This window comes from Nyctibius grandis, chromosome 1 (assembly GCF_013368605.1).
Source record: "Nyctibius grandis isolate bNycGra1 chromosome 1, bNycGra1.pri, whole genome shotgun sequence".
Classification (NCBI taxonomy): Eukaryota; Metazoa; Chordata; class Aves; order Nyctibiiformes; family Nyctibiidae; genus Nyctibius; species Nyctibius grandis.
The window spans coordinates 111,498,587-111,520,177 of NC_090658.1; the positions used below are offsets into that span (position 1 = coordinate 111,498,587).

The 21,591-nt window shown below is 38.0% G+C and overlaps 1 protein-coding gene across 1 annotated transcript in view; it reads left to right on the forward strand.

The window, feature by feature from the left end:
- Nucleotides 1–21,591, forward strand: part of SNTG2 (syntrophin gamma 2) — a 310,557-nt gene that overhangs the window by 277,471 nt on the left and 11,495 nt on the right. Inside the window, exons 15-16 of the mRNA XM_068409305.1 lie at nt 16,859–16,951; nt 20,610–20,720. Of these exons, the coding sequence (XP_068265406.1) occupies nt 16,859–16,951; nt 20,610–20,720 (204 nt within the window). The remainder of the gene's footprint in view (nt 1–16,858; nt 16,952–20,609; nt 20,721–21,591) is intronic.

Here is a 21,591-nt window from a genome sequence, read left to right on the forward strand (position 1 = left end):
ACAGTGCAGACAATCTTCAAAAATAGAAGGCTGGCACGTTTTCCAGATCCCTTAATAATTCTTTGTCCCTTCAGAGTAGTCTTGTTAATACTATGGGATTTTATTCCATGTTTTTTCCACGCTGTCTTTTTTAAGTTACTTTCTCAGTATTCTTCCTTCTCCTCAAACTATTGTTTCCAAAGGAAATTATCTTGACTCATCTGAGTCTTGGATATAATTGTTAAATTAATGCAGAAATATCTCAATAGGATGATTTGGATCTTTGGATCTTCAGTCTTGTTCAATGGGAGGATAAAGAAGGATATTGCAATAGTATTTGGTAGTGGACAGAGGAAAGAGTGACTAATACATTTCACTGTCAGCTGTACAAAAGCTGGACTAACTGTTTTGGCATCTTGAAACTTTGTACTTGTTACATGGATGGCAGAAGACAGAGAAGAGGAATCTGCTTCACAAGGTGGAATAGCTCTCAGGAGACTGAAAAAAACATGCAAGGGGAAAGTAATCTACCACAGTGTCTAAAATACCTACAGTTGGTGTATAGTGAGGAGATAATGGTTAAATACTCTCCTCATTTATCTAGCAACTTTTAAACATGAAAGAAAGATTTCCCTTCATGCTTCCAGCTGTGATGCAGATGCTGCAAGCTCTTTATATATATATATATATATATATGTGTGTATATTCACACACAGAGCTGAATAACCTAGTTTCATGAAGCCATTTACTTTGCTTGGACAAAAAAAAAAGTTGTTTAATATGAGTTACTGCAAAAATTAAAATAGGACAGAAGTTGGAATCCACTCAATCATAACACAATAATCAAGAAATTTTACTGCAGGTTATTTTCTGTGCTTAAAGGTAAGTACTTCTAGTGAACTTCTTTCCATTTTGTTCTGTAACTCAGTGACTAATCTTGACAGACAAATAAACCCTGGAAATAAAAATATAATATATATTTGTTGAGGACAGGGATATGAATGTATTGTGCTAAGAGAGATGTTAGCAGTAAAATTCATGTTCCTGGAATGATACAAATTCCTCCTTTGAGGAATATACATTAAAAATTACAAAAACCCACATTTCTTCATGAATGTTGTAATAATATTTCACTTAAATCCATGTTACGTAAATGTTATTGGAAATCCAAAACCAGTTTATAATGAACATAAATATATGATGCAATTATCCCATGTTTTCCCTCTTTATATTTCAGTTAACATGTATCCTTCTGTGGATGTTTTATCTTTTTGTATTCATTTTTAACATTTACTCATTTTCCTAAGAGTTAACAACAAAAAACCGTTCTCTGTAGTGAGATTCTTGATGCTGAACATGTAAGCCAGACTGGCTCATTGTGGCTCAGAATTGCTTGTTGATTATGTCTGTTCCTCGATAAATGCAAAAATAATCATTGGGAATAATTGTGCATGCAGACCTGGAGCTTTGTTTCTATAGGATTCCCATTTCAATTTTCTTTCCACAAATATCGTGCTACTAAAATACCATGATTAAAATTCCTAAAAAAAAAAAAAAGAAACAATAGTTAAAACAAATGCAATTAATCAATTCCTTTTCTGTTTTGTAAGCAACAATTAATTCCTTTTCAATATTGCTCGGTCAAGCTAATCTCTGTTTTGATCTGTGAGCATAAGCAGTGTTCCACACTTATGAAAGATGACAGACACGGTGTCCTCCATCACCAGGGCACCCACCTCATTCAACAGCAGGCCCACATTTTCCCTAGTCTTCCTTTTGCTGCTGATGTACTTGAAGAAGCCCTTCTTGTTGTCCTTGACAGCCCTTGCCAGATTTAATTCCAAGTGGACCTTAGCCTTCCTCGTCGCATCCCTGCACACTCTGACAACATTCCTATATTCCTCTCAAGTGGCCTGTCCCTTTTTCCACATTCCATAAAGTCCCTTCTTCCATTTGAGTTTTGCCAGAAGCTCCTTGCTCATCAATGCAGGTCTCCTGCCCTCTTTGCTTGATTTCTTACTCATAGGGATGCACCGATCTTGAGCTTGGAGGAAGTGATGCTTGAATATTAACCATCTCTCTTGAACCCCCCTACCTTCTAGAGACAGATCCCATGGGATTTCTCCAAGTAGGTCCTTGAAGAGGCGAAAGTTAGCTCTCCTGAAGTCCAGGGTTATAATCCTGCTTATTGCCCTGCTTCCTCCATGCAGGATCCTGAATTCCACCATCTCATGATCACTGCAGCCAAGGCTGTCCCCAGCCTTCACATCCCCAACCAGTCCCTTCTTATTTGTTAGTACAAGGTCCAGCAGCACACCTCTCTGCATTGGCTCCTCCACCAGCTGTGTCAAAAAGTTATCATCAATGCTCTGCAGGAACCTTCTGGACTGTGGGTGCCTAGCTGTGTTGTCTTTCCAGCAGGTATCAGGGTGGTTGAAGTTCCCCATGAGAACCAGAGCCTGTGATCGTGAGGCTACTTTCAGCTGTTTGAAGAAGGCCTCATCTACTTCCTCTTCCTGATCAAGTGGCCTGTAGTAAACACCCACAGCAGTCACCCGTATTAGCCTACCCCTTCTTACCCACAAGCTCTCAACTCATTCTTCATCCACCCCTGGGCAGAGCTCAATACATCCCAGGTGCTCTCTCCCATAAAGAGCAACTCCACCACCTCACCTTGCTGGCCTGTCCTTCCTAAAAAATATGTAGCCGTCCATTACAGCATTCCAGTCATGTAAGCTATCCCACCATGTCTCATACTTCCTAACATGTCCTAAGCAATAATTGGTGTATAACATGAAAACTGATGTTTATATTTCAAATCACCTACTTGCTTCTATGATGTGTTAGGTCACTTGTAACGATGAGAGATCAAAAAGAAAGAACTGCACAAAACTGCACTGACATTTTAAAAACCTACATTTTCACCAAATTAAATTGACAAATAGCTTCCATAATTTGAGCAGCTCCAGAAGGGGGCAAAATTAATTTATGCATTAGGGCTTTTATTTTCAGTCCACTAGAGATAACAATAAATTCCTCATTATTTCAAAATTAGGAGCCAGCTGGAGAAATACCTTTACATAAAAGTTCAAATGGCTTCTAAACAATTTTTTAGCCACTGAATATCAATGCATATTTTGGAAACATTCCTTTATATATGTTCAAAGTTGTGTGTTCCACAAGCCACTGAGAATGTGAATAGTAATGTGCTCTAGTCAGTGATATGTATTCCTTGCATTCCCACTCTATGGTGGCCAAGCTGCAAGGAAGCGTGGAATTATCCCCATCTGAAACATTTTTTTAGTGTGAAAGATACAAGTCCAGTGGCAGATTTTGGGTTTAGAGAAAATTGAAGAAAAAGGTTTGTGATGTTCAGATCTAGGCAGCCTAAAAGAAATTTAGTTCTTGGATCTCTGTTCTGGAACATTACACAAAAACTGTTTTCTAGTCATTCTCCCGTGGCGTTTTGAATTGATCGCTCAAGTTAGATGTAATCTCAATAAATCTTAGAGACTGCGTCCCCACTGGGACTTGGGCAGAGATTAGGTATCTTTCAGCTCATCTTTCTATCACAGCTAATCTAACTCTTCTGACTACTGGATTTCTGAGATGCTCAGAAGACTTCGGTTGTCTCAGTAGCTCTGCAGTCAAAACAAACACACTCATTGTTTCTAGGCATCTTTGGATATTAAGTGGTGCATGAGAAATGGTGGTAAATCATCCTCTGAGACTGAGCAAAAGAAGTCCACCTAAATAAACAAAATGTAGCAGAAATTAGGCAGTCTGAATAAGAAATAATTGTCATTTCTAGCTTATAAATCTATAAATTCTTCATGATAAACTGAGAGGATGAGTAAAACAGGATTGGTTGTTCACAGTGTAATCCTTGTGACCTCCAAATAATACATTTAAAATGCAAAAATGTTAAATACTGTTTAATACAGTTAATACAGTTAATATAGTTAATAAGACAGCAATGCTATCTTAATTTTATATTCCATGATGATGACGAAGCATATATGAAACAGAATTATCTATAGGAATCCCTTTAAGAATGGGAACACCACTGTATGCTAATTTCAGAACTAATTTCTGAAACAAACTAATAAGCAAAGTGAATGTCCTCCTTAAATTCAGGTGAGATATTAAATAGAAGTTAGATTAGGTTAAATTTATAGAGTCATTAAAAGATACTTATCAGTTTGTTACCAGAAGCACACAGTTTAATTACACAATTAAGTTTTAGATTGTTTTCATTATATATGGAAAGCTCATTACAATTCCAATTTAACTGGTCATCTTCAGAAATGCTTTAGATTCTAATTCATTTTTACACTGATGCAAAAAACCTACCACTCTCCAACCCAAAGAAAGGTGCTGAGAACCATATGGATTAATTGTAAATGCATTTGTTAAAATGATTAATAATTCAACAATTCAGATAACATGAGAATCAAGCAATGCACCTATTACAATTTTTTAAAAAGCAAGAGAATGTGCCAATTTACAAGGCTAATGAACAAAATCTTGTTCACATATTCCGTATTTTCATAGAATCATAGAATGGTTTCCGTTGGAAGGGACCTTAAAGATCATCTAGTTCCAGGCCCCCTGCCACAGGCAGGGACACCTTTCCACTAGATCAGGTTGCTCAAAGCCTCATCCAATATGGCCTTAAGCACTGCCAGGGAGGGGGCAGCCACAACTTCTCTGGGCAACCTGTTCCAGTGTCTCACCACCCTCACAGTAAAGAATTTATTCCTAATATCTAATCTAAATCTACACTCTCTCAGTTTAAAACCATTCCCCCTCGTCCTGTCACTACTTCTCCTTGTAAAAAGGCCCTCTCCCGCTTTCCTGTAGGCCCCCTTCAGGTACTAGAAAGCTGCTAGAAGGTCTCCTGGGAGCCTTCTCTTCTCCAGGCGGAACAGCCCCAACTCTCTCAGCCTGTCTTCATAGGAGAGGTGCTCCAGCCCTCTGATAATCTTCTTGGCCTTCCTCTGGACTCACTCCAACAGCTCCATGTCCTTCTTATGCTGGGGGCCCCAGAGCTGGACGCAGTACTACAGGTGGGGCCTCACGAGAGCGGAGTAAAGGGCAGAATCACCTCCCTCGACCTGCTGGCCACACTGCTTTTGATGCAGCCCAGGATACAGTTGGCCTTCTGGGCTGCAAGCACACACTGCTGGCTCATGTTGAGCTTCTTGTCAACCATCACCCCCAAGTCCTTCTCCTCAGGGCTGCTCTCAATCCATTCTCCACCCAGCCTGTATTTGTGCTTGGGATTGCCCTGGCCCGCATGCAGGACCTTGCACTTGGCCTTGTTGAACTTTATGCGTTTCACATAGGCCCAGATCTCAAGCCTGTCAAGGTCCCTCTGTATGGCATCCGTTCCCTCCAGCGTGTCAACCACACCACGCAGCTTGGTGTCATCGGCAAACTTGCTGAGGGCGCACTCAATCCCTCTGTCCATGTCGCCGACAAAGATGTTAAAGAGGACCAGTCCCAATACAGACCCGAGGAACGCCACTCGTCACTGGTGTCCACTTGGACGTTGAGCCGTTGATCTCAACTCTTTTAGTTGACCATCCAGACAATTCATCCACTGAGTGGTCCATCCGTCAAGTCCATGTCTCTCCAATTTAGAGGCAAGGATGTCATGCGGGACAGTGTCAAATGCTTTGCACAAGTCCAGGTAGATGACATCAGTTGCTCTTCCCCTATCCACCGCCAATGTAACCCCATCGTAGGAAGCCACCAAATTTTTCAGGCATGATTTGCCCTTACTGAAGCCATGTTGGCTGTCACCAGGCACCTCCTTGATTTCCGTATGCCTCAGTATAGTTTCCAAGAGGATCTGCTCCATGATCTTGCCAGGCACAGAGGTGAGACTGACTGGCCTGTAGTTCCTTGATTCTTCCTTTTTTCCCTTCTTGAAGATGGGGGTTATGTTTCCCCTTTTCCAGTGAGTGGGAACTTCACCAGACTGTCATGACTTCTCAAAAATGATGGACAGCAGCATAGCAACTTCATTCGCCAATTCCCTTGGGACCCGCGGATGCACCTCATTAGGTCCCATGGACTTGTGCACCTTCTGGTTCCTTAGATGGTCTCGAACTTGATCTTCTCCTACAGTGGGAGGTTCTTCATCCTTCCAGTCCCTGCCTCTGCCTTCTGCAAATTGGATGGTGAGGCTAGAGCACTTGCCGGTGAAGACTGAGTCAAAGAAGTCGTTGAGTACCTCAGCCTTCTCCATATCCTGGGTAACCAGGTCTCCTGTTTCCTTACAGAGAGGGCCCACATTTTCCCTAGTCTTCCTTTTATCACCGACATATCTATAGAAGCATTTCTTGTTGTCCTTGACACCCCTGGCCAGATTTAATTCTATCAGGGCCTTAGCTTTCCTAACCTGGTCCCTGGCTGCTCGGACAATTTCCCTCTATTCCTCCCAGGCTACCTGCCCTTGCTTCCACCCTCTGTAGGATTCCTTCTTGTGCCTGAGTTTATCCAGGAGCTCCTTGTTCATCCATGCAGGCCTGGTGGTTTTGCCTGCCTTCCTCCTTGTCGGGATGCATTGCTTCTGAGCCTGGAGGAGGTGGTCCTTGAATACTAACAAGCTTTCTTTGGCCCCTCTTCCCTCCAGGGCTTTATCCCAAGGGACTCTCCGAAGCAGGTCCCTGAAGAGGCCAAAGTCTGTTCTCCTGAAATCCAGGGTGGTGAGCTGGCTGCGTGCCCTCCTTGCTGTCCTATGGATCTTGAACTCCACCATTTCACGGTCATTGCAGCCAAGGCTGCCTTTGAGCCTCACGTCCCCCACCAGCCCCTCCTTGTTGGTAAGAACAAGGTCCAGCATGGCACCTCTCCTCGTTGGCTCCTCTATCACTTGGAGAAGGAAGTTGTCATCGACGCATTCCAGGAACCTCCTGGATTGCTTATGCCCAGCTGTGTTGTCCTTCGAACAGATATCGGGGTGGTTGAAGTTCCCCATGAGGACCAGGGCCTGTGAACGTGAGGCTACATCTATCTGTAATCTAAATTTTAAATATGATTAATATAAAATTTTGATTTTTGTGAAGCTACACCAATAGTATATTCTTAAAATTATAAATTATTCCTATTGAAAGGGTAAATCCAAAGACTTTTTTATATATATATAAAAATATATTTATATTTATTTATAAATCCAAAGATTTAGATAACAACTATGGTATGAGTCTAGTTTTGTCATTATTTTCTAGAGGATCTTACAGCCTTGAATAAGGATGAAACTATTAAAGCTGTCAAGAAGTTACTCTCATGGCATTTCAATATAGAGTAAATAGTACCGTAGAATTTGGAACTGAATTTTGTATTCAGGAATGTCTGTTGTTACTATTTCTAATTAAAATCCTTTTTCAACTGCAAAATTCAACAATTTATAGAAGACAAGAAAAGAAAAATCCTTTATTATATATTAACAAACTGTATCAAAAGCAAGTCAGTGCCTTTGCTGAAGTAGATGACTAGAGATCCACTAAGATGAACGGTGTCAGCCTGGTTACTGATTGCTACTGAGAATCTGTCTCTGGTATGTGAAAATATACTTGGGACAATCTACAGGTAGGAAACTGTTAAACATTCAAGTCACTGTTACATATTGCTTTTCTTTATGGAAAAATGAGTTGCTACAAACCCACAAAGCTGTTGCTCAGGCACAGAGATGAGGAAGCACAATCTCTTCCTTACATAAGCCAAGGCTAAAGAATGCACTTTGAAATTTCACTGCTAGAGGATGTCCACTGCTAAGCTGCTGGCCTTTGATTTTGTCCTCCTACTTCCCTTTCTCTCACTGCCTTTTCCTACAACCAATTTAAGCCATAGACTGGCTGTTCAGCAGAGAAGGTAGCAAGTCTTCTTCTGTCAGATTTACATTAGCTGTAGGTTCTTATTATGAGAATGCCATGGCCATGAGTAGGCATCCATAACTGCATTATCTGTTTGTTTTGCCAAGTAATAGCTGATCTTACAGTGGTGTAGGAGAAATTAGTTGATGTATCAGTCTTCCTATAGGAACACAATTCCCTGCAGAGGAACGTTTCCTTCAGGCCACATGCACATGTAGCCCTAGTCTCTTTGTGATAGTGGTTTAATGCTTAATGCCAGTTATGCTGAAGTTTTCTGAAAAGGCAGCCTGTCCAAGGAGAGCTCTACTGAGAAAACCATTTCTGCAGTTTGCTGCTATAATGTCACAAGCATTGCAAATTACAAATAGATTAGATCAGATAGATATTTATTTCCATTAAACAGCTGTTGTGTGGCAGTAATTTTACTTACAAGTGTGGCTCAGATTGTAATAGATGACCTAAAGGCAAAAGCTTCAAGCGTAGCAGCATCTCGAGAAAGCCAACATGTAAAACATGAACATATTAAGCATAGGTCCTATTTTCTAAAGCACTAAGCACTGAGCTAGCACCACTTCTACTGAAATCAATAGAAGCTTTCTTTGAAATTCAGTGAAAGTATAATGAGCCATTTTTTGAGTCCTATGACAAATCTTTTAGTGCCAGTGTGTCTCTTGCATACATACATGCTGAACCACAGATATGCATGAAAGTTTTAAAAAAGTAGGTATAATGTCTTCTTGAAATCATCGGGTAACAGCACGATTTTTTGCAAGAGAATGTACTTTTGTGTACTAATACCTATGCATCTTACACAGTCAAGTAAGTAACAAAAAGTCATTTTAGGGCATTAGATGCAATTCCTTCCATTGCAGCAACTGCAGATCTTAAAGGGATGTACAAGATTTTAAATCAGATCTGGTTTGTTTCAATAAAGTGATTTTAATTATATCTATCCATAATTGTCACAGTTCTGTAACCTTTTAATTCTGACATGATGAATTCCTTAAAGATATGGCCAAATGAGTGGATCTGGCACAGATCTTTTTAAGTGAAGATGCTATTCATTTGTGCACTCACAGAAATTATTTCACTGATCCTTTTGCACAGTTATCTGGAACAGGAATACACCTGAGCTTCAAAAGTCTGTTCGGGATGAAATTTCTGAAAACTCTCATGCTTGTGATAAATGTCAGATTTCATTCTCATTTCATTTTCTCATATATATTGTGTATTCAGAGGGAGAATGCTTTCAGTGTACTTTATAAATGTCTTCTGAAAGATTTGCTTTAAAAAAATCATGATCTATAATACAAAAATTTTCATCCTAAAATAACAATCGGAATTTTTAAATATGAGAAAGCCAAAGTATGTGCATTTTTAATTCAGCCTCAAAGACATTGAGGTGCTGGAGTGAGTCCAGAGGAGGACAACAAAGCTGGTGAAGTATCTAGAGGGTATGTCCTATGAGGAGCAGATGGAGGAACTGGGGTTGTTTAGCCTGGAGAAAAGGAGGCTGAGGGGAGACCTTATTGCTCTCTGCAACTACCTGAAAGGAGGCTGTAGCGGGGTGGGGGTCGCCCTCTTCTCCCGGGCAAGTAGCAACAGGACTAGAGGGCATAGCCTCAAGCTGTGCCAGGGGAGGTTCAGGTTAGACATTAGGAAAAATTTCTTCACAGAAAGAGTTATTAGGCATTGGAATGGGCTACCCAGGAAGGTGGTGGAATCACCATCCCTGGAGGTGTTTAAGAGAAGACTGGATGTGGCACTTAGTGCCATGGTCTAGTTGGCACGGTGGTGTTAGGTCAAAGGTTGGACTCGATGATCCCAAAGGTCTCTTCCAACCTAGTTGATTCTGTGATTCTGTTTTTGAATGTCGAAGAGTTTAAAAAGCACTTCTGTTTTGCACAAGTAATTCTACGTGAAAAGACTGTTGAAGAAGATTTTGCAGGCTGTCTTCAGAATTAAGGGCCTTAATTTTGTATGCTTCCTAGTTCACTCTCTGTATGTGGGCTGAGATATATTTCTCAGTACAACCATAACAGCTCTGGTTGCTCATATCATCATCTCCACATCCTACTTGGTGTTTTCTTGTGCTCAAAGTGGAATTTTCAAAAAAGCTCATTTTTGACCTAGCTCGTCCCATATTAAGGCTTTTACCAAACGTTATAGTTGGTAAATACATTGCATGCATTAAAAAACCTTACTCCTGTCACTCCTGTATGATATAATAGCTTGTATAAAGCTGCTGTATAAAGTTTTCATGCAAGAATCTGTGTTCCAAACTGTCTGCTGTTGGTATAATTTTTTTTCCTTACCCTCAATGTGCTTTAAATGCTGTTGTGCATTATTTTATTTCTAATGCAAAACAAAAGAGCACATCATTTACGTGCCTGTTTCAGGCATTTAAGTTCCTCTGACGACTCATACAAACTTCCTCCCATTTTTTACAGATGCCCACGTGGATAGAAAGACTGAAAAAAAGATTAAATGTAATATGAGGAGGGATTTGGTTTCAAAAATAAGATGAAACAATTGTCAGTGATATTTGGGTGCTATTAAAATTTTATGAGTTCAAATTGGCAAGCCTGGAGTCTTCTGTTAATATGATTTAAATGTTGACCAGTATTTGCTTTCTAGGGAAAACTCTTACAACTAAATTCAATTATTATGTTAATCTCCCATTTAATAGAGAATGACGAACAAATCACTTCATATACATTTAGCCCACTAGAATTCCACTCTTCTCCTGATCTGTATACCATTCACTTTCTTAAGACTTTATGAGATCATGAACTTTGTTGAAAAGTCATCTCGTTTAGTAGGAAAAAGTGCGCAGTTTGGGGTATTTCTAGTTGTTCTGTTTGAGATTTTTAGTCACTTAGTTTTGATCTGCATATGGCTAAGCTTTAATTTATTTTTTTTCTACATTAAATAGCAACAGACAAATCTTGAATGGCTCAAAAGAGCTTTGCTGTTAACTTTAGTAGATTTTGGGGTCATTACTAAATTATACATGCTAAACACATGCACTATTGTTCATGGCTTGTATCTATATTCATTGGTAGCTAGCTATAAAAAGGGAGAAAGACCAGAACCAGATAGTAATGGCTGTTTTAGAATATATGAAGTAGGTACTATTTTTACTGAACAAATAAAACTGTGTTCTCATCCGATGTGTTATTTTAGATGTAAAAGGTATGACTTGTCTCTGGAAAACAGTATTCCAAAAATATATTCATTAGATTAGTAAAACAATGTTAATTTAATTTTAATGCAAATACTCCCTTGTTCTAAGCAAAGTCAAAGCTTTATTAAGATTTTATCATTTAGTAAATTGATGTTGTATTATTGCCACACAAAGGCATAGCACATATTTTCACTTAAAGTGAATAAATGAATAATAGGAATACACCGTGCAATATGTATACTGAATGCATATCGATATGGATATGGTTCTTGCCCAAATGCTTTGCTGTCTGGTTATTTTTATAATTTATTTTTAGAAAGTATTGTGTCGAATTCTATAACATGAGTATAATGAGAAATAGTGTCTGTGTTCCCACTTAACATGTAATAAACCTTTACAGCTCATCTTAGAGCAAACGTATGTATACATCTATAAAGTAGTTGACAGAGTAGCAGTGGAAATGTGTAGTTTAAGCAGTAAAGTGTAATGGCATTGTCTACTTTCCAATTGCTTGTTGGAAAATAAACAAGCAAAATCATGTATATGCCAAATTTGAATTCATTTAGAATAGAAGACAGGTATTTATTTCTGTGTTTTGGCTGATCAAAACCACTAGAATTCCTGCTCAACAGACCATAGCTGAGTCCAGAATGAATATATTGCATATGAACGCTGTAGTTAAAGCAAAAGTGAGGTTTTTCCTCATGCAAGACAATAATTAACGACAATGTAGCCAGGTGTCAGCTGAATTTCTGAAACTGTGAGCTTGATGAGGTATTAGGAACAACAACACTAGAGTTATAAAAGTAAACTCCATTAAAAGGAATATGTCATTTTTCTGTGTTGCCCTTACATGAGCAACATCACTGAATCTCATTTGTTCCTTAGAAACTTTATTTGCCAGGGAAATAAAGGAAATCTTGGGAAAAGGAATACTGACTGAAAAGGTTGATAGCTGACTAACCTGATTCTTTAAAATTTATATAAAATGGGGTTTTTTAACTATGAATCTTTGTTGATGATCTCAGAATGTAATATCTCAGCTGACAGGCATTATTAGTAATCACAATTTTAATGAATTTTACCTGAAGAACATAAGCAAGTAGAACACCTATTTCAGGGCTAGAATGCAATCCCACATCAGATTAACATTAAAAGATCGTATGTCTTAAAAAACTCCAGAGGTACTACATTGGACAGCCATGACAGGACTTAGGCAAATTTAGGCCCCCCCCCAGCTAAAGCATTTCAATAAGCTCATATTCCAGTAACTGCAAAAATCTATTGCACGTCCAGATTTATTTAGAAGCATTTGGACTGCACAGTCCCTGACACAACCAAACTTAAGACTGCAGCCTACCCAGGAGAGCCACATCTCTGTGCTGAAATCAGAAGACCTCTGATCTGGCAGGCATGCTCACTTCCTTCTATCTTCATACTACAGGTCTGTGTGGCCAAGGACCCCTGCACATAAAACACAACTCAAGAGGAGAGAGAATCTTTTTCTTCCTTGCCTCTCCTTCCTAAGCAGCCTGTGTCTGGGTTGCAACAGTGCTAATTACCCACGAAGTCTTTGTGCTTTCAACCGTGTCATAGGGCAGTGACTACACGTGAAATGGTCCCCCTTTCTGTTTGTTGCCCAGGCTCTGTCTCTTGCTGTACAGATATTGGAGGTATATTTATGCCCTCTTCTCTGAGTGGAAATAAGAAAGTGCCTCTTGTAGTCTTTTCCTGTGCATTCATTCTCCAGTTTTAGCATTTACTCACCTCATGACTTGGGTACCTAACACCCATGAACCAAGTTTAAAACATTGTTAGGTTAGCAGATCTGTTCACAAACACATTCCCTCCTTCTGAGGGAAAGAGTCATCATAACGGGTGATCATAAAAGCTGGTTTTGAAATTAATTGGCCTGTCATTGAGCATATTTGTAAAGTCTCCTCTCATCGTTAGACAGAATCCTACATCGGTCTTTGTTTTAGAGTACTGAAGCAACCTGTCCCTTGTCCTCTTCTTGTTGTAAAAACTGATGGAAAGAAGCCTTTCTGTTTTTTCAATTAAGAGGTAATTGACCCAAGCCTTCAATACCTTCTGCAGATTTCAAGATGTGTTCACAGTCATGGAAGATATTAATTGATATGGATAGCAACAACAACAACAACAAAAAGTACTAAGTTCCCCAAGCCTCGTAATATTAGCTAATTGTAGGATCATGCTGGGATGGAAGTGTCAAGAGTTTTGTAGACGGGAGTGAAATGCAAACTACTGACCAGCTGATGTGACCTTGTTAGAGGGCTGAAATCTTGCCCTAGTGTAAATGTGGGGACTTAATTTCATTCTGAAGACTGCAGTAGAAGGGTACTTACACACTCTCGCCAACACCTCCTGCTTCTTTATGCAGGCCCTCTTTTTCCATCATTTAGCTTACAGGACTCTCTTCTTCCTAACTCTCTATCCTACCCAGCTTTCTTACTCCCCTCCAGGAATCTCAGTCCCCTGCAGTTCATGCACACACAAATTTGGCTTTGTATCAGTGATTTGCTGAGGAGAGGCAGAAATTTCGTTGGCAAGAAGGAAACGCTGTGGCCTGCTGTTAACCTTTCCTTTCAGCTTTTGGAGCAAAGAGACTTGCTCACTCCCACATGAGCTACTCTGGTGAATGGGACCCAGTGCAGAGGCATGGACAAGATAGGCAGGCAGAGAGCTCAGGACTGCTCGAGACTGGTATTGCCGGTATGTGAGATAATGGTAATTAGTGCATAATGATATTAGCATTGAATGATACTGCCTACATTTACAGTGCAGTGCTAGCATAATAGTGTCATGCTTGCCACCACACGTCTGCCCAAGAAACAGCTGGAACATCCATTGGTTCTGCAGAATAGCTCCAGTTGAACCTGCCATCGGCAGGGCAGGAGCTCCAGGATCCTGAGACAGTCTGCTAAATGAGGAGGATAGATCAAAGCTGAATTATTTCTGGGAAATCTTTATGTCTATGGGAAAGATAGTGAGTGTATGTAGAATCATAGAATAGTTTGGGTTGGAAGGGATCTTTAAAGGTCATCTAGTCCAACCCACCTGAAATGAGCAGGGACTTCTTCCACTAGATCAGGTTGCTCAGAGCCTCGTCCAACCTGACCTTGAATGTTTCCAGGGACAGGGCATCTACAACCTCTCTGGGCAACCTGTTCCAGTGTTTCACCATCCTCATTGTAAAAAAATTCTTCCTTATATTTAGTCTAAATCTACCCTTTTTTAGTTTAAAACCATTACCCCTTGTCTTATTGCAACAGGCTCTGCTAAAAACTTTGTCCCCATCTTTCTTATAAACCCCCTTTAGGTACTGAAAGGCTGCAATAAGGTCTCCCCAGGGCCTTCTCTTCTCCAGGCTGAACAACCCCCAACTCTCTCAGCCTTTCTTCACAGGAGAGGTGCTCCAGCCCTCTGCTCATTTTTGTGGTCCTCCTCTGGACCTGCTCTAACAGGTCCATGTCTTTACTGTGCTCAGGACTCCAGAGCTGGACACAGTACTCCAGGTAGAGTCTCACCAGAGCAGAGTAGAGAGGCAGAAGCACCTCCCTCAACCTGCTGGCCGTGCTTAGAATCATAGAATGGTTTGGGTTGGAAGGGACCTTAAAGATCATCTAGTTCCAACCCTGTTGCCATGGGCAGGAACACCTTTCCACTACTTCTTTTGATGCAGCCCAGGATACGGTTGGCTTTCTGGGCTGCGAGCGCACACTGCCGGCTCATGTCCAGCTTTTCATCCACCAGTACCCCCAAGTCCTTCTCTGCAGGGCTGCTCTCAATCCCTTCATGCCCCAGCCTGTATTGTTATTGGGGATTGCCCTGACCCAGGTGCAGGACCCCTGTTCAAAGACATTGAGCAAATGCCATAGGCTGGCTTTTAAATTTATATGGCCAAACCCAAACTAATTCTGTTGTAAAGAAAAAGCTATTAGTGTTTTGTAAGTATAAACAAGTATTTATATGTTTATCATAGTGAAAATGAAGCATATTCTGTTTGTCTCTAGTATTTGTCTGCAAATAATTTCCGAACCAGTTCCATTATTTGAAAGTATTGAATATTTGTAAAATACCCCAGGCTAATTATTTGTGAGTAGATCATTTTAGTATTCACCATTTGTGGCTGAGCAATTAGATGCTTACCCATTGGGGGAATCTAATTTATTATGTTTTAAAAATTGCTTTTCTGAGTCAGAACTCAGCTAGTATAACCTTTTTTAAATGGAAAATAATGGAGAATTAAGTTATGACTGGTGCTTAATACCACCTTATAATTACTGAACAAAATGTAGGGATATTTAAATGTCATTCTAATTGAATATCAATCACTGAAATATTTTTAAACGCCAAATAATATGATCTTTGAACACCAGTGAGCAAAATAATTTATTCAGAAATAATATACATCTCTGTCATTGTTGAGATTATTATAATACTAATCTATACTAAGAAATGCATTTCATTCCCAGCCCTTTCAAAATCCTTTATAAAATGTCATATCTGCAACTCAGAAATGCTTATTTTAGTATAAATATTTTTATTAAGAGTGTAATGAGGAAACCTTCACAATTGCTAAATACAGAAGTTTAGATTGTACTAAAAATCTTTAAAAAGCAATTAAATGGACAATTTTCAACTTAAGCAAGTTTATTAGGCCATTCTTGTGTTAAAACCATTTTCTTGAATTTAAAGAAACTATCCAGAATCAAAAATTTCCTATAAACAAATGTCTATAAGTTTGAGACAACATTGCAGTTTATGAAATATGAATGAGAGCCAAGTAAAGCTCCCTTGGAAGAAAAAAAAAAAAACAAAGATTTCATAAAACACAAGGGTATAATTTTTAAAATAACTGGTAAGGTGAGGTGAGGAAAGGCTGAAGATAGGATCTAATCTCTACTCATGCTGAAGGCAGTGGGCTTTTTGCTATTAACTGTGAAAGGTGGATGTCATCAAGCTGTTTCATATTACATCAGCAGCAGAAGCTTTTTAATGTGCCTTCAGAATCTGTCATATGCCCAAGTTAGCTAGCCTTAAAAACACATGTAAAGAAGGTTAATTGACTTCTTACTGTAAAGCTTATTCAGAAGTTTAAACAGAACTTCTGGAGTTTGTTAATAAAACAGAATTTTTCTTTCTAACCTGAAAGGTGATCAAAGAATTCGTGTATATATAGCACAGTCTAGCAAGTATCAGTGCTAACTAATAAGTGATAGTTATTAGTTATTATTAAATTACATTCACTAACATTAACTAGCATAGTGCTGCACTAGCATGTCTTCCAAGTTTACAAATGAAAAAATGTTGCAAAATAAAAAAAGACTGTCTACAAAGTTTAAATCATATGGAGAGGTCCAGTAGACAGATAGCTTTTTCATAGTTAGATTGCAACCAGTAAACATTTAGGCACTGTTACATGATGTCAGAAGTCACTAATAGGTCAGGTCTAAGCAGTTTTCCAAAGGCTTTGAAATAGTCAGATTTGGCTTTGTTTGTTCTGTGTTGCATTTTGTAAGGATGGTTTCCAAGAATATGTTAGTTATTTTCTGGAATGACTCAAAATACAGAAGACTCCAGTTAATATCTAGCTGACAGATCTGATACTGACCTGCATTCAGAATTTTTTGACAATTTTAAAATGTAATAATATAAAGCAGTACCAGTGTTGCCAACTGAGCATCTTCTCACACACAAAAAAAACCCAAACCATAAAATACTGGTTTTATATGATAAAGGACAATAATGGTTGTTTTCTCAAAAATAATCCTTTTTTTTTTTCCAGTCTAAAACATATATGTGCAGTTGGCAAGGAGATACCCTATGTTTCACAGTCGACTTTGCTCTGGGGTTTACCTGTTTTGACAGTAAGACAAAGGTAAGAGGAAAAAGAAAGAAAACATAACTCTGTTTTGTTTTACTATTATTGATGTTATCATTAACCATAATTTTTTATATTGATCAATAACAGTAATTTTTATGTTGATGTCGAGTATTTCTTCCTCAAACATACTGTACTTGTTATTTGTACAGCACTACTAAAATGTAGTCAGTTTGGGACTAGAAAGGGACAATTATACTTGTGCCTTAGCCCATAAAGATAAGTTTTGGAGAAAGATATGAAAAAAAGTAATTTCCTTTTCAAGTAATAAAAGCAAAGGAAGGTTATATTTAGCAGAGAACCTGGTGTCTTAGTAATGAAGAAACATCAAGATTTTTAAAAAATCACCCCTCATGAAAAAAAATTGTCACCTGATTCTGTTTGTTTTGAAGCTACGGATAAAAATAGGAATAATTATTCTTCCATCATAAGAAATTTAAGCCATGTCTAAAATAAACAGAACAAGGGCAAATGCATTTCAAAGTCATAGTCTATAAGATTAAATTCACTTATCTTGCAAAACAGTGGACACATATAAAGTGCCTAGAGGGGCTGGTTTATGATACATGCCAACTTCCAAGCCCTGTCTATAATTGTACTATTTTATATGTAATTTAAAATGATACTTTAATTTAAATTATTCTAAATGGATTTATACATTTATTTGCCGGTAAATGTAAACATACATACAAAAAATATTTCTGCCTTAATAGAGCTGTACAGTAGAAAGTCTGTCCTCTGAAATACGATCTTTAACTCCAAACTGAAAGGACTTTTTAAATATGTATTAAAGAAATTCAATCAGTCATTCTGACTTAAGAGGAAACATACTGCACTTTGAAATATTGACACAGGATCTAGTTTTTGTGTGTTGGTATTTTGGGGTTTTTGGACCAAAATGCACAAATCTTTGTGCAGAGAAGTAATGATGAAGATCATTGTTATTTGAAAATTCAGACTGATTGCATTAAGTGTGCTATCCTATGAGGTGGCATAAAATTTCAGGAAATATGTTTACATACCTTTCTCTGCCTCAGGTGATACTGCATTCTGAAATTGTGCTTTTTGCACAATTGTACACTATGGAAAGTAATCTCATTAGTTTAGACTATACAAAATGTTTCTTTTAAATGCAAAGATTGATTGGGTGTACTCCCACCTTTAAAATTATTAATTTCTCTATTGATACTGCTTTTTTCAAGATCAGATAATGAGCCATAATTAAAATCTTGTTCCTGTTGCTTTCGGTAGAACCAAGGTATTACCTGTAGAAAAGACAGGACTTTGAGCCACAGTACCTACCTTCAGTACTGATGATGAGGAGGATTTAGATCAACTTTTATTGCTTACCTAAGGAGAAATACAGAATAATGTCAAATAGCTTGATTCTGTTGTTAAACTGTAAAAATTCTGGAGAGCTGAAGACATTTATTGTTAATCTGTGTGAGAGACAGTGATGTCCTCTACATCCTCAAGCCTGAGTAAGGCAGTAATGGGTGGCTTCTGCAGTTCATCTTACTTCCCATAATTGTCAGCTGGAGCTGACTGTTTTGGCCAAAACTCATAAATTTTTCAGAATATTTTCTACCAACACTGAATAGATTGTTGAAGTGGTCAAGCAATTAACAGTTCATTAGGGAGACAGCAGTTTTGTTGAAAAACTTTTTTCTTTGAGATAATGAAATTTCAAATTAAAGTCACCTACTGATGCTAAGAATGGTCTTATGCCACAGCAGGTGTTCACACAGGCTTATTAAAATGAAGGCCAGTCCACTGTCTGCCCTACAACTCAAATTTCGGGCAACTAGCTCATGTACTCATTAAAAAATGTTCTTTATTACATCCTGTAAAATCATATAAAAAGGACCTTCTTATTACAAATGATGAAAAAAAAAGGACAAGAAATTTTGCATAGGAGTTTAAGTGTCTTTTAGAAAGCTCGTCTCTAGTACAGTTTTGGTGAATTTTTAAATTTATTTGAAAGAATTACTTCATTTCATACATGTTCTGTTCCAGGGTCATCATGGGCTTGACTCATTCAGCTTTTGCCATTTTGGACCCATCACAGACATACTCTTGTGGCCTTCAGCTGCTTTATATCTGATTGTAGGGATTTTTGTAACTAGTTGGCTTGGTTGGTTCATCTTCCCTATCCTGTGCCTCCAGCTGCTCATCCAAGATAAAGGGATTCCAAAGTCTGCATTTTCTTCCAGCTTCCAGAGCCAGCTACTTCTTTTCTTTTCCACTCAGTGTCAACTGTTGAGAGAGATGATGACTGCAGCAATGCCTGTTATTGCTAAACTGTCGCTGAGTTCTTGTTTCATCTCCACCCTAGCAGTTATATTACATAGCAAACATTCATCTGTCCTATTTAGATCCAAACTCATTTAAGCTTTGGATACTTTTCAGGTGGTCTAATTAGGCCCTCTGGACCCAGTTAAAATACATTTGTGAATGTAAAGTTTAAGCACCATCGCAATGCTGTAGCATAGTTGGGTTTTTCTTCATCTGTTTTATTTGTTTAAGAAGTCAATGATGTTTATGTCTACAGGGAACCAGGAGATGGAATCAGGCTTTTTGTGCCTTCTGTAAAGACTTATTTATAGGACGTTACATTTCAAACTATGAGTAGGGTTCTGAAGACCACTGGTAGCACTGGTCTACATGAAAAAAGTATTTTGTGGTGAGGTATATTGGAAAATGGAACATAGCAAACTTTTTTCTGTGTGTGCTTTTGAAATAGCCTTCAAAGTATGTAAATTGTGTTTCCTCAGCAGTGTCCAGGGACAGAATCACATTTCAACACGTGCATAGAATTTTCATCAAGATTATATAAGGAAAGATCCGCAGGAAGTCCAAATGCAAATTGTTACCTTGTGTTTTCTTAAACCTATACATTTTCAGGCAATCAATAGAAAACATTCAAATAAATATAGAAAATGACATTGGTTTCAAAACTAATTTCCCAATATTTGTTTTTAAAAAATATCTCCATAACTATCAAAACATACCTGTCAATCTAGGATTTACCAACAATAGTAAGATACCATGCATAAACCTGTAGACCAAGAAGCCTAGAATTCTTATATATTTTACAAACAACTATGTACCGTAAAACATATTTTTTGTGGTTTGCAAGACTGCATTCAATAATAACATTTTTTCATTTCTATAGCTTATTTTTCTGAGGATTTCAAATCACATAACACCCATAGTAAATTCAGCTTTGCAACATCTGTGTAAGACATTATTATCTACATTATGCAGATGAGCCAGCTGAAATATGAAAGAACAAGATATAGTATGGAATTGTGTTCATAGTGAAACTAATGCAAATATCCTCATGGATCTTTCCAGAATTAAGCTTTTGCCATGGATTTTGATATTACATAGGCAACTGAAACATCTACATTTCAGAGAATTTCTAAATAATTTTTTAATTAGTGAATATTAATATTGCATCTTTTGCTTTCACATCTGTATCACATATGATAGAGAGCTGTTACTTTTATGTGCTCTGCAACCAGCCTGTTATCATGAACTATGTTTACTGCCCTAATTCTTTATCATCTTAGTACATAAACATTGATCATCAATCTATAGTTCTAGGTAAGAGTGTGTAATGGAGTCCTTAATCAAATTTCTTTTTCTTTAGAACGTGCTGTGGAGGTTTAAATTCTCTCAGCTTAAAGGCTCTTCAGATGATGGGAAAACAAGAGTAAAGCTGCTTTTTCAGAATCTAGACACCAAACAAATTGAGACAAAGGTAAGCAGCATCCTCTTTCTCCGTTTAGTAAACAATGAAATGGAATTACTATCAAGGCATCAAAAATTCCATTTACTGCTGCACATGCATATGGTGAACTCCACATCACAGTTTATCTTTTTTTTTTCCCATCACAGTTTATCTTTTTTTTTCCTATTCTCTAGAAACTCCACAATAAACAGAAGTGATGTAGTATCTATAGATTTATTAAACTATTTGTACAAGCCTGTTACTGAGCTGTGTTATGGTGGTGTTTTACTGTTTCAGAAAGATGATTTCTGTTAAGTCGTTTAGTCAACCTATAAGAGATATAATATCTAAAAACTGCTTTTAAAAAGGATAAAGAAAAAAAAACTTTAAATGCTAAATACATTTTTAAGCAGCTATATAGTAGACTAAAAATTTTAAGCAAATATGTGCTTAAGGTTTACCAATAAAATAAAAGATTTTGTAATATTTATTAGCTTAAAAAAAGGGAATATTCTTGCAAGAGGCCAAGCAAGTCCTGAAACCTATTGGTTCTACCATGAATGAAGAGCACTCAGTGCTTTGCAGGATCTGGAATTAAGCTGTGGAGACATCCAGTCACTACTATAGGTGAGATATTACTGGTGTCTCTTTTTTTTTTTTTTTTTCTCTAGCAATCATCAAATAAAATTGTGAAACTTAGAATTCAGATTCCCAACTGAACTTCAGCAGTTTTTAATTCAGGATTGTGGTTTGAATCATCCTCTGGAGGTTTGGCTGTAATGCCTTAATCTGCACTGGTTCTGCCCTGTGATCCCAAGCTTGATGCTGAATAAATAAATAAAAAGATAATTTTTCAGTCATGCAGTTTTAAAAAGAATGAGGAGAATTTTGATATGATGTG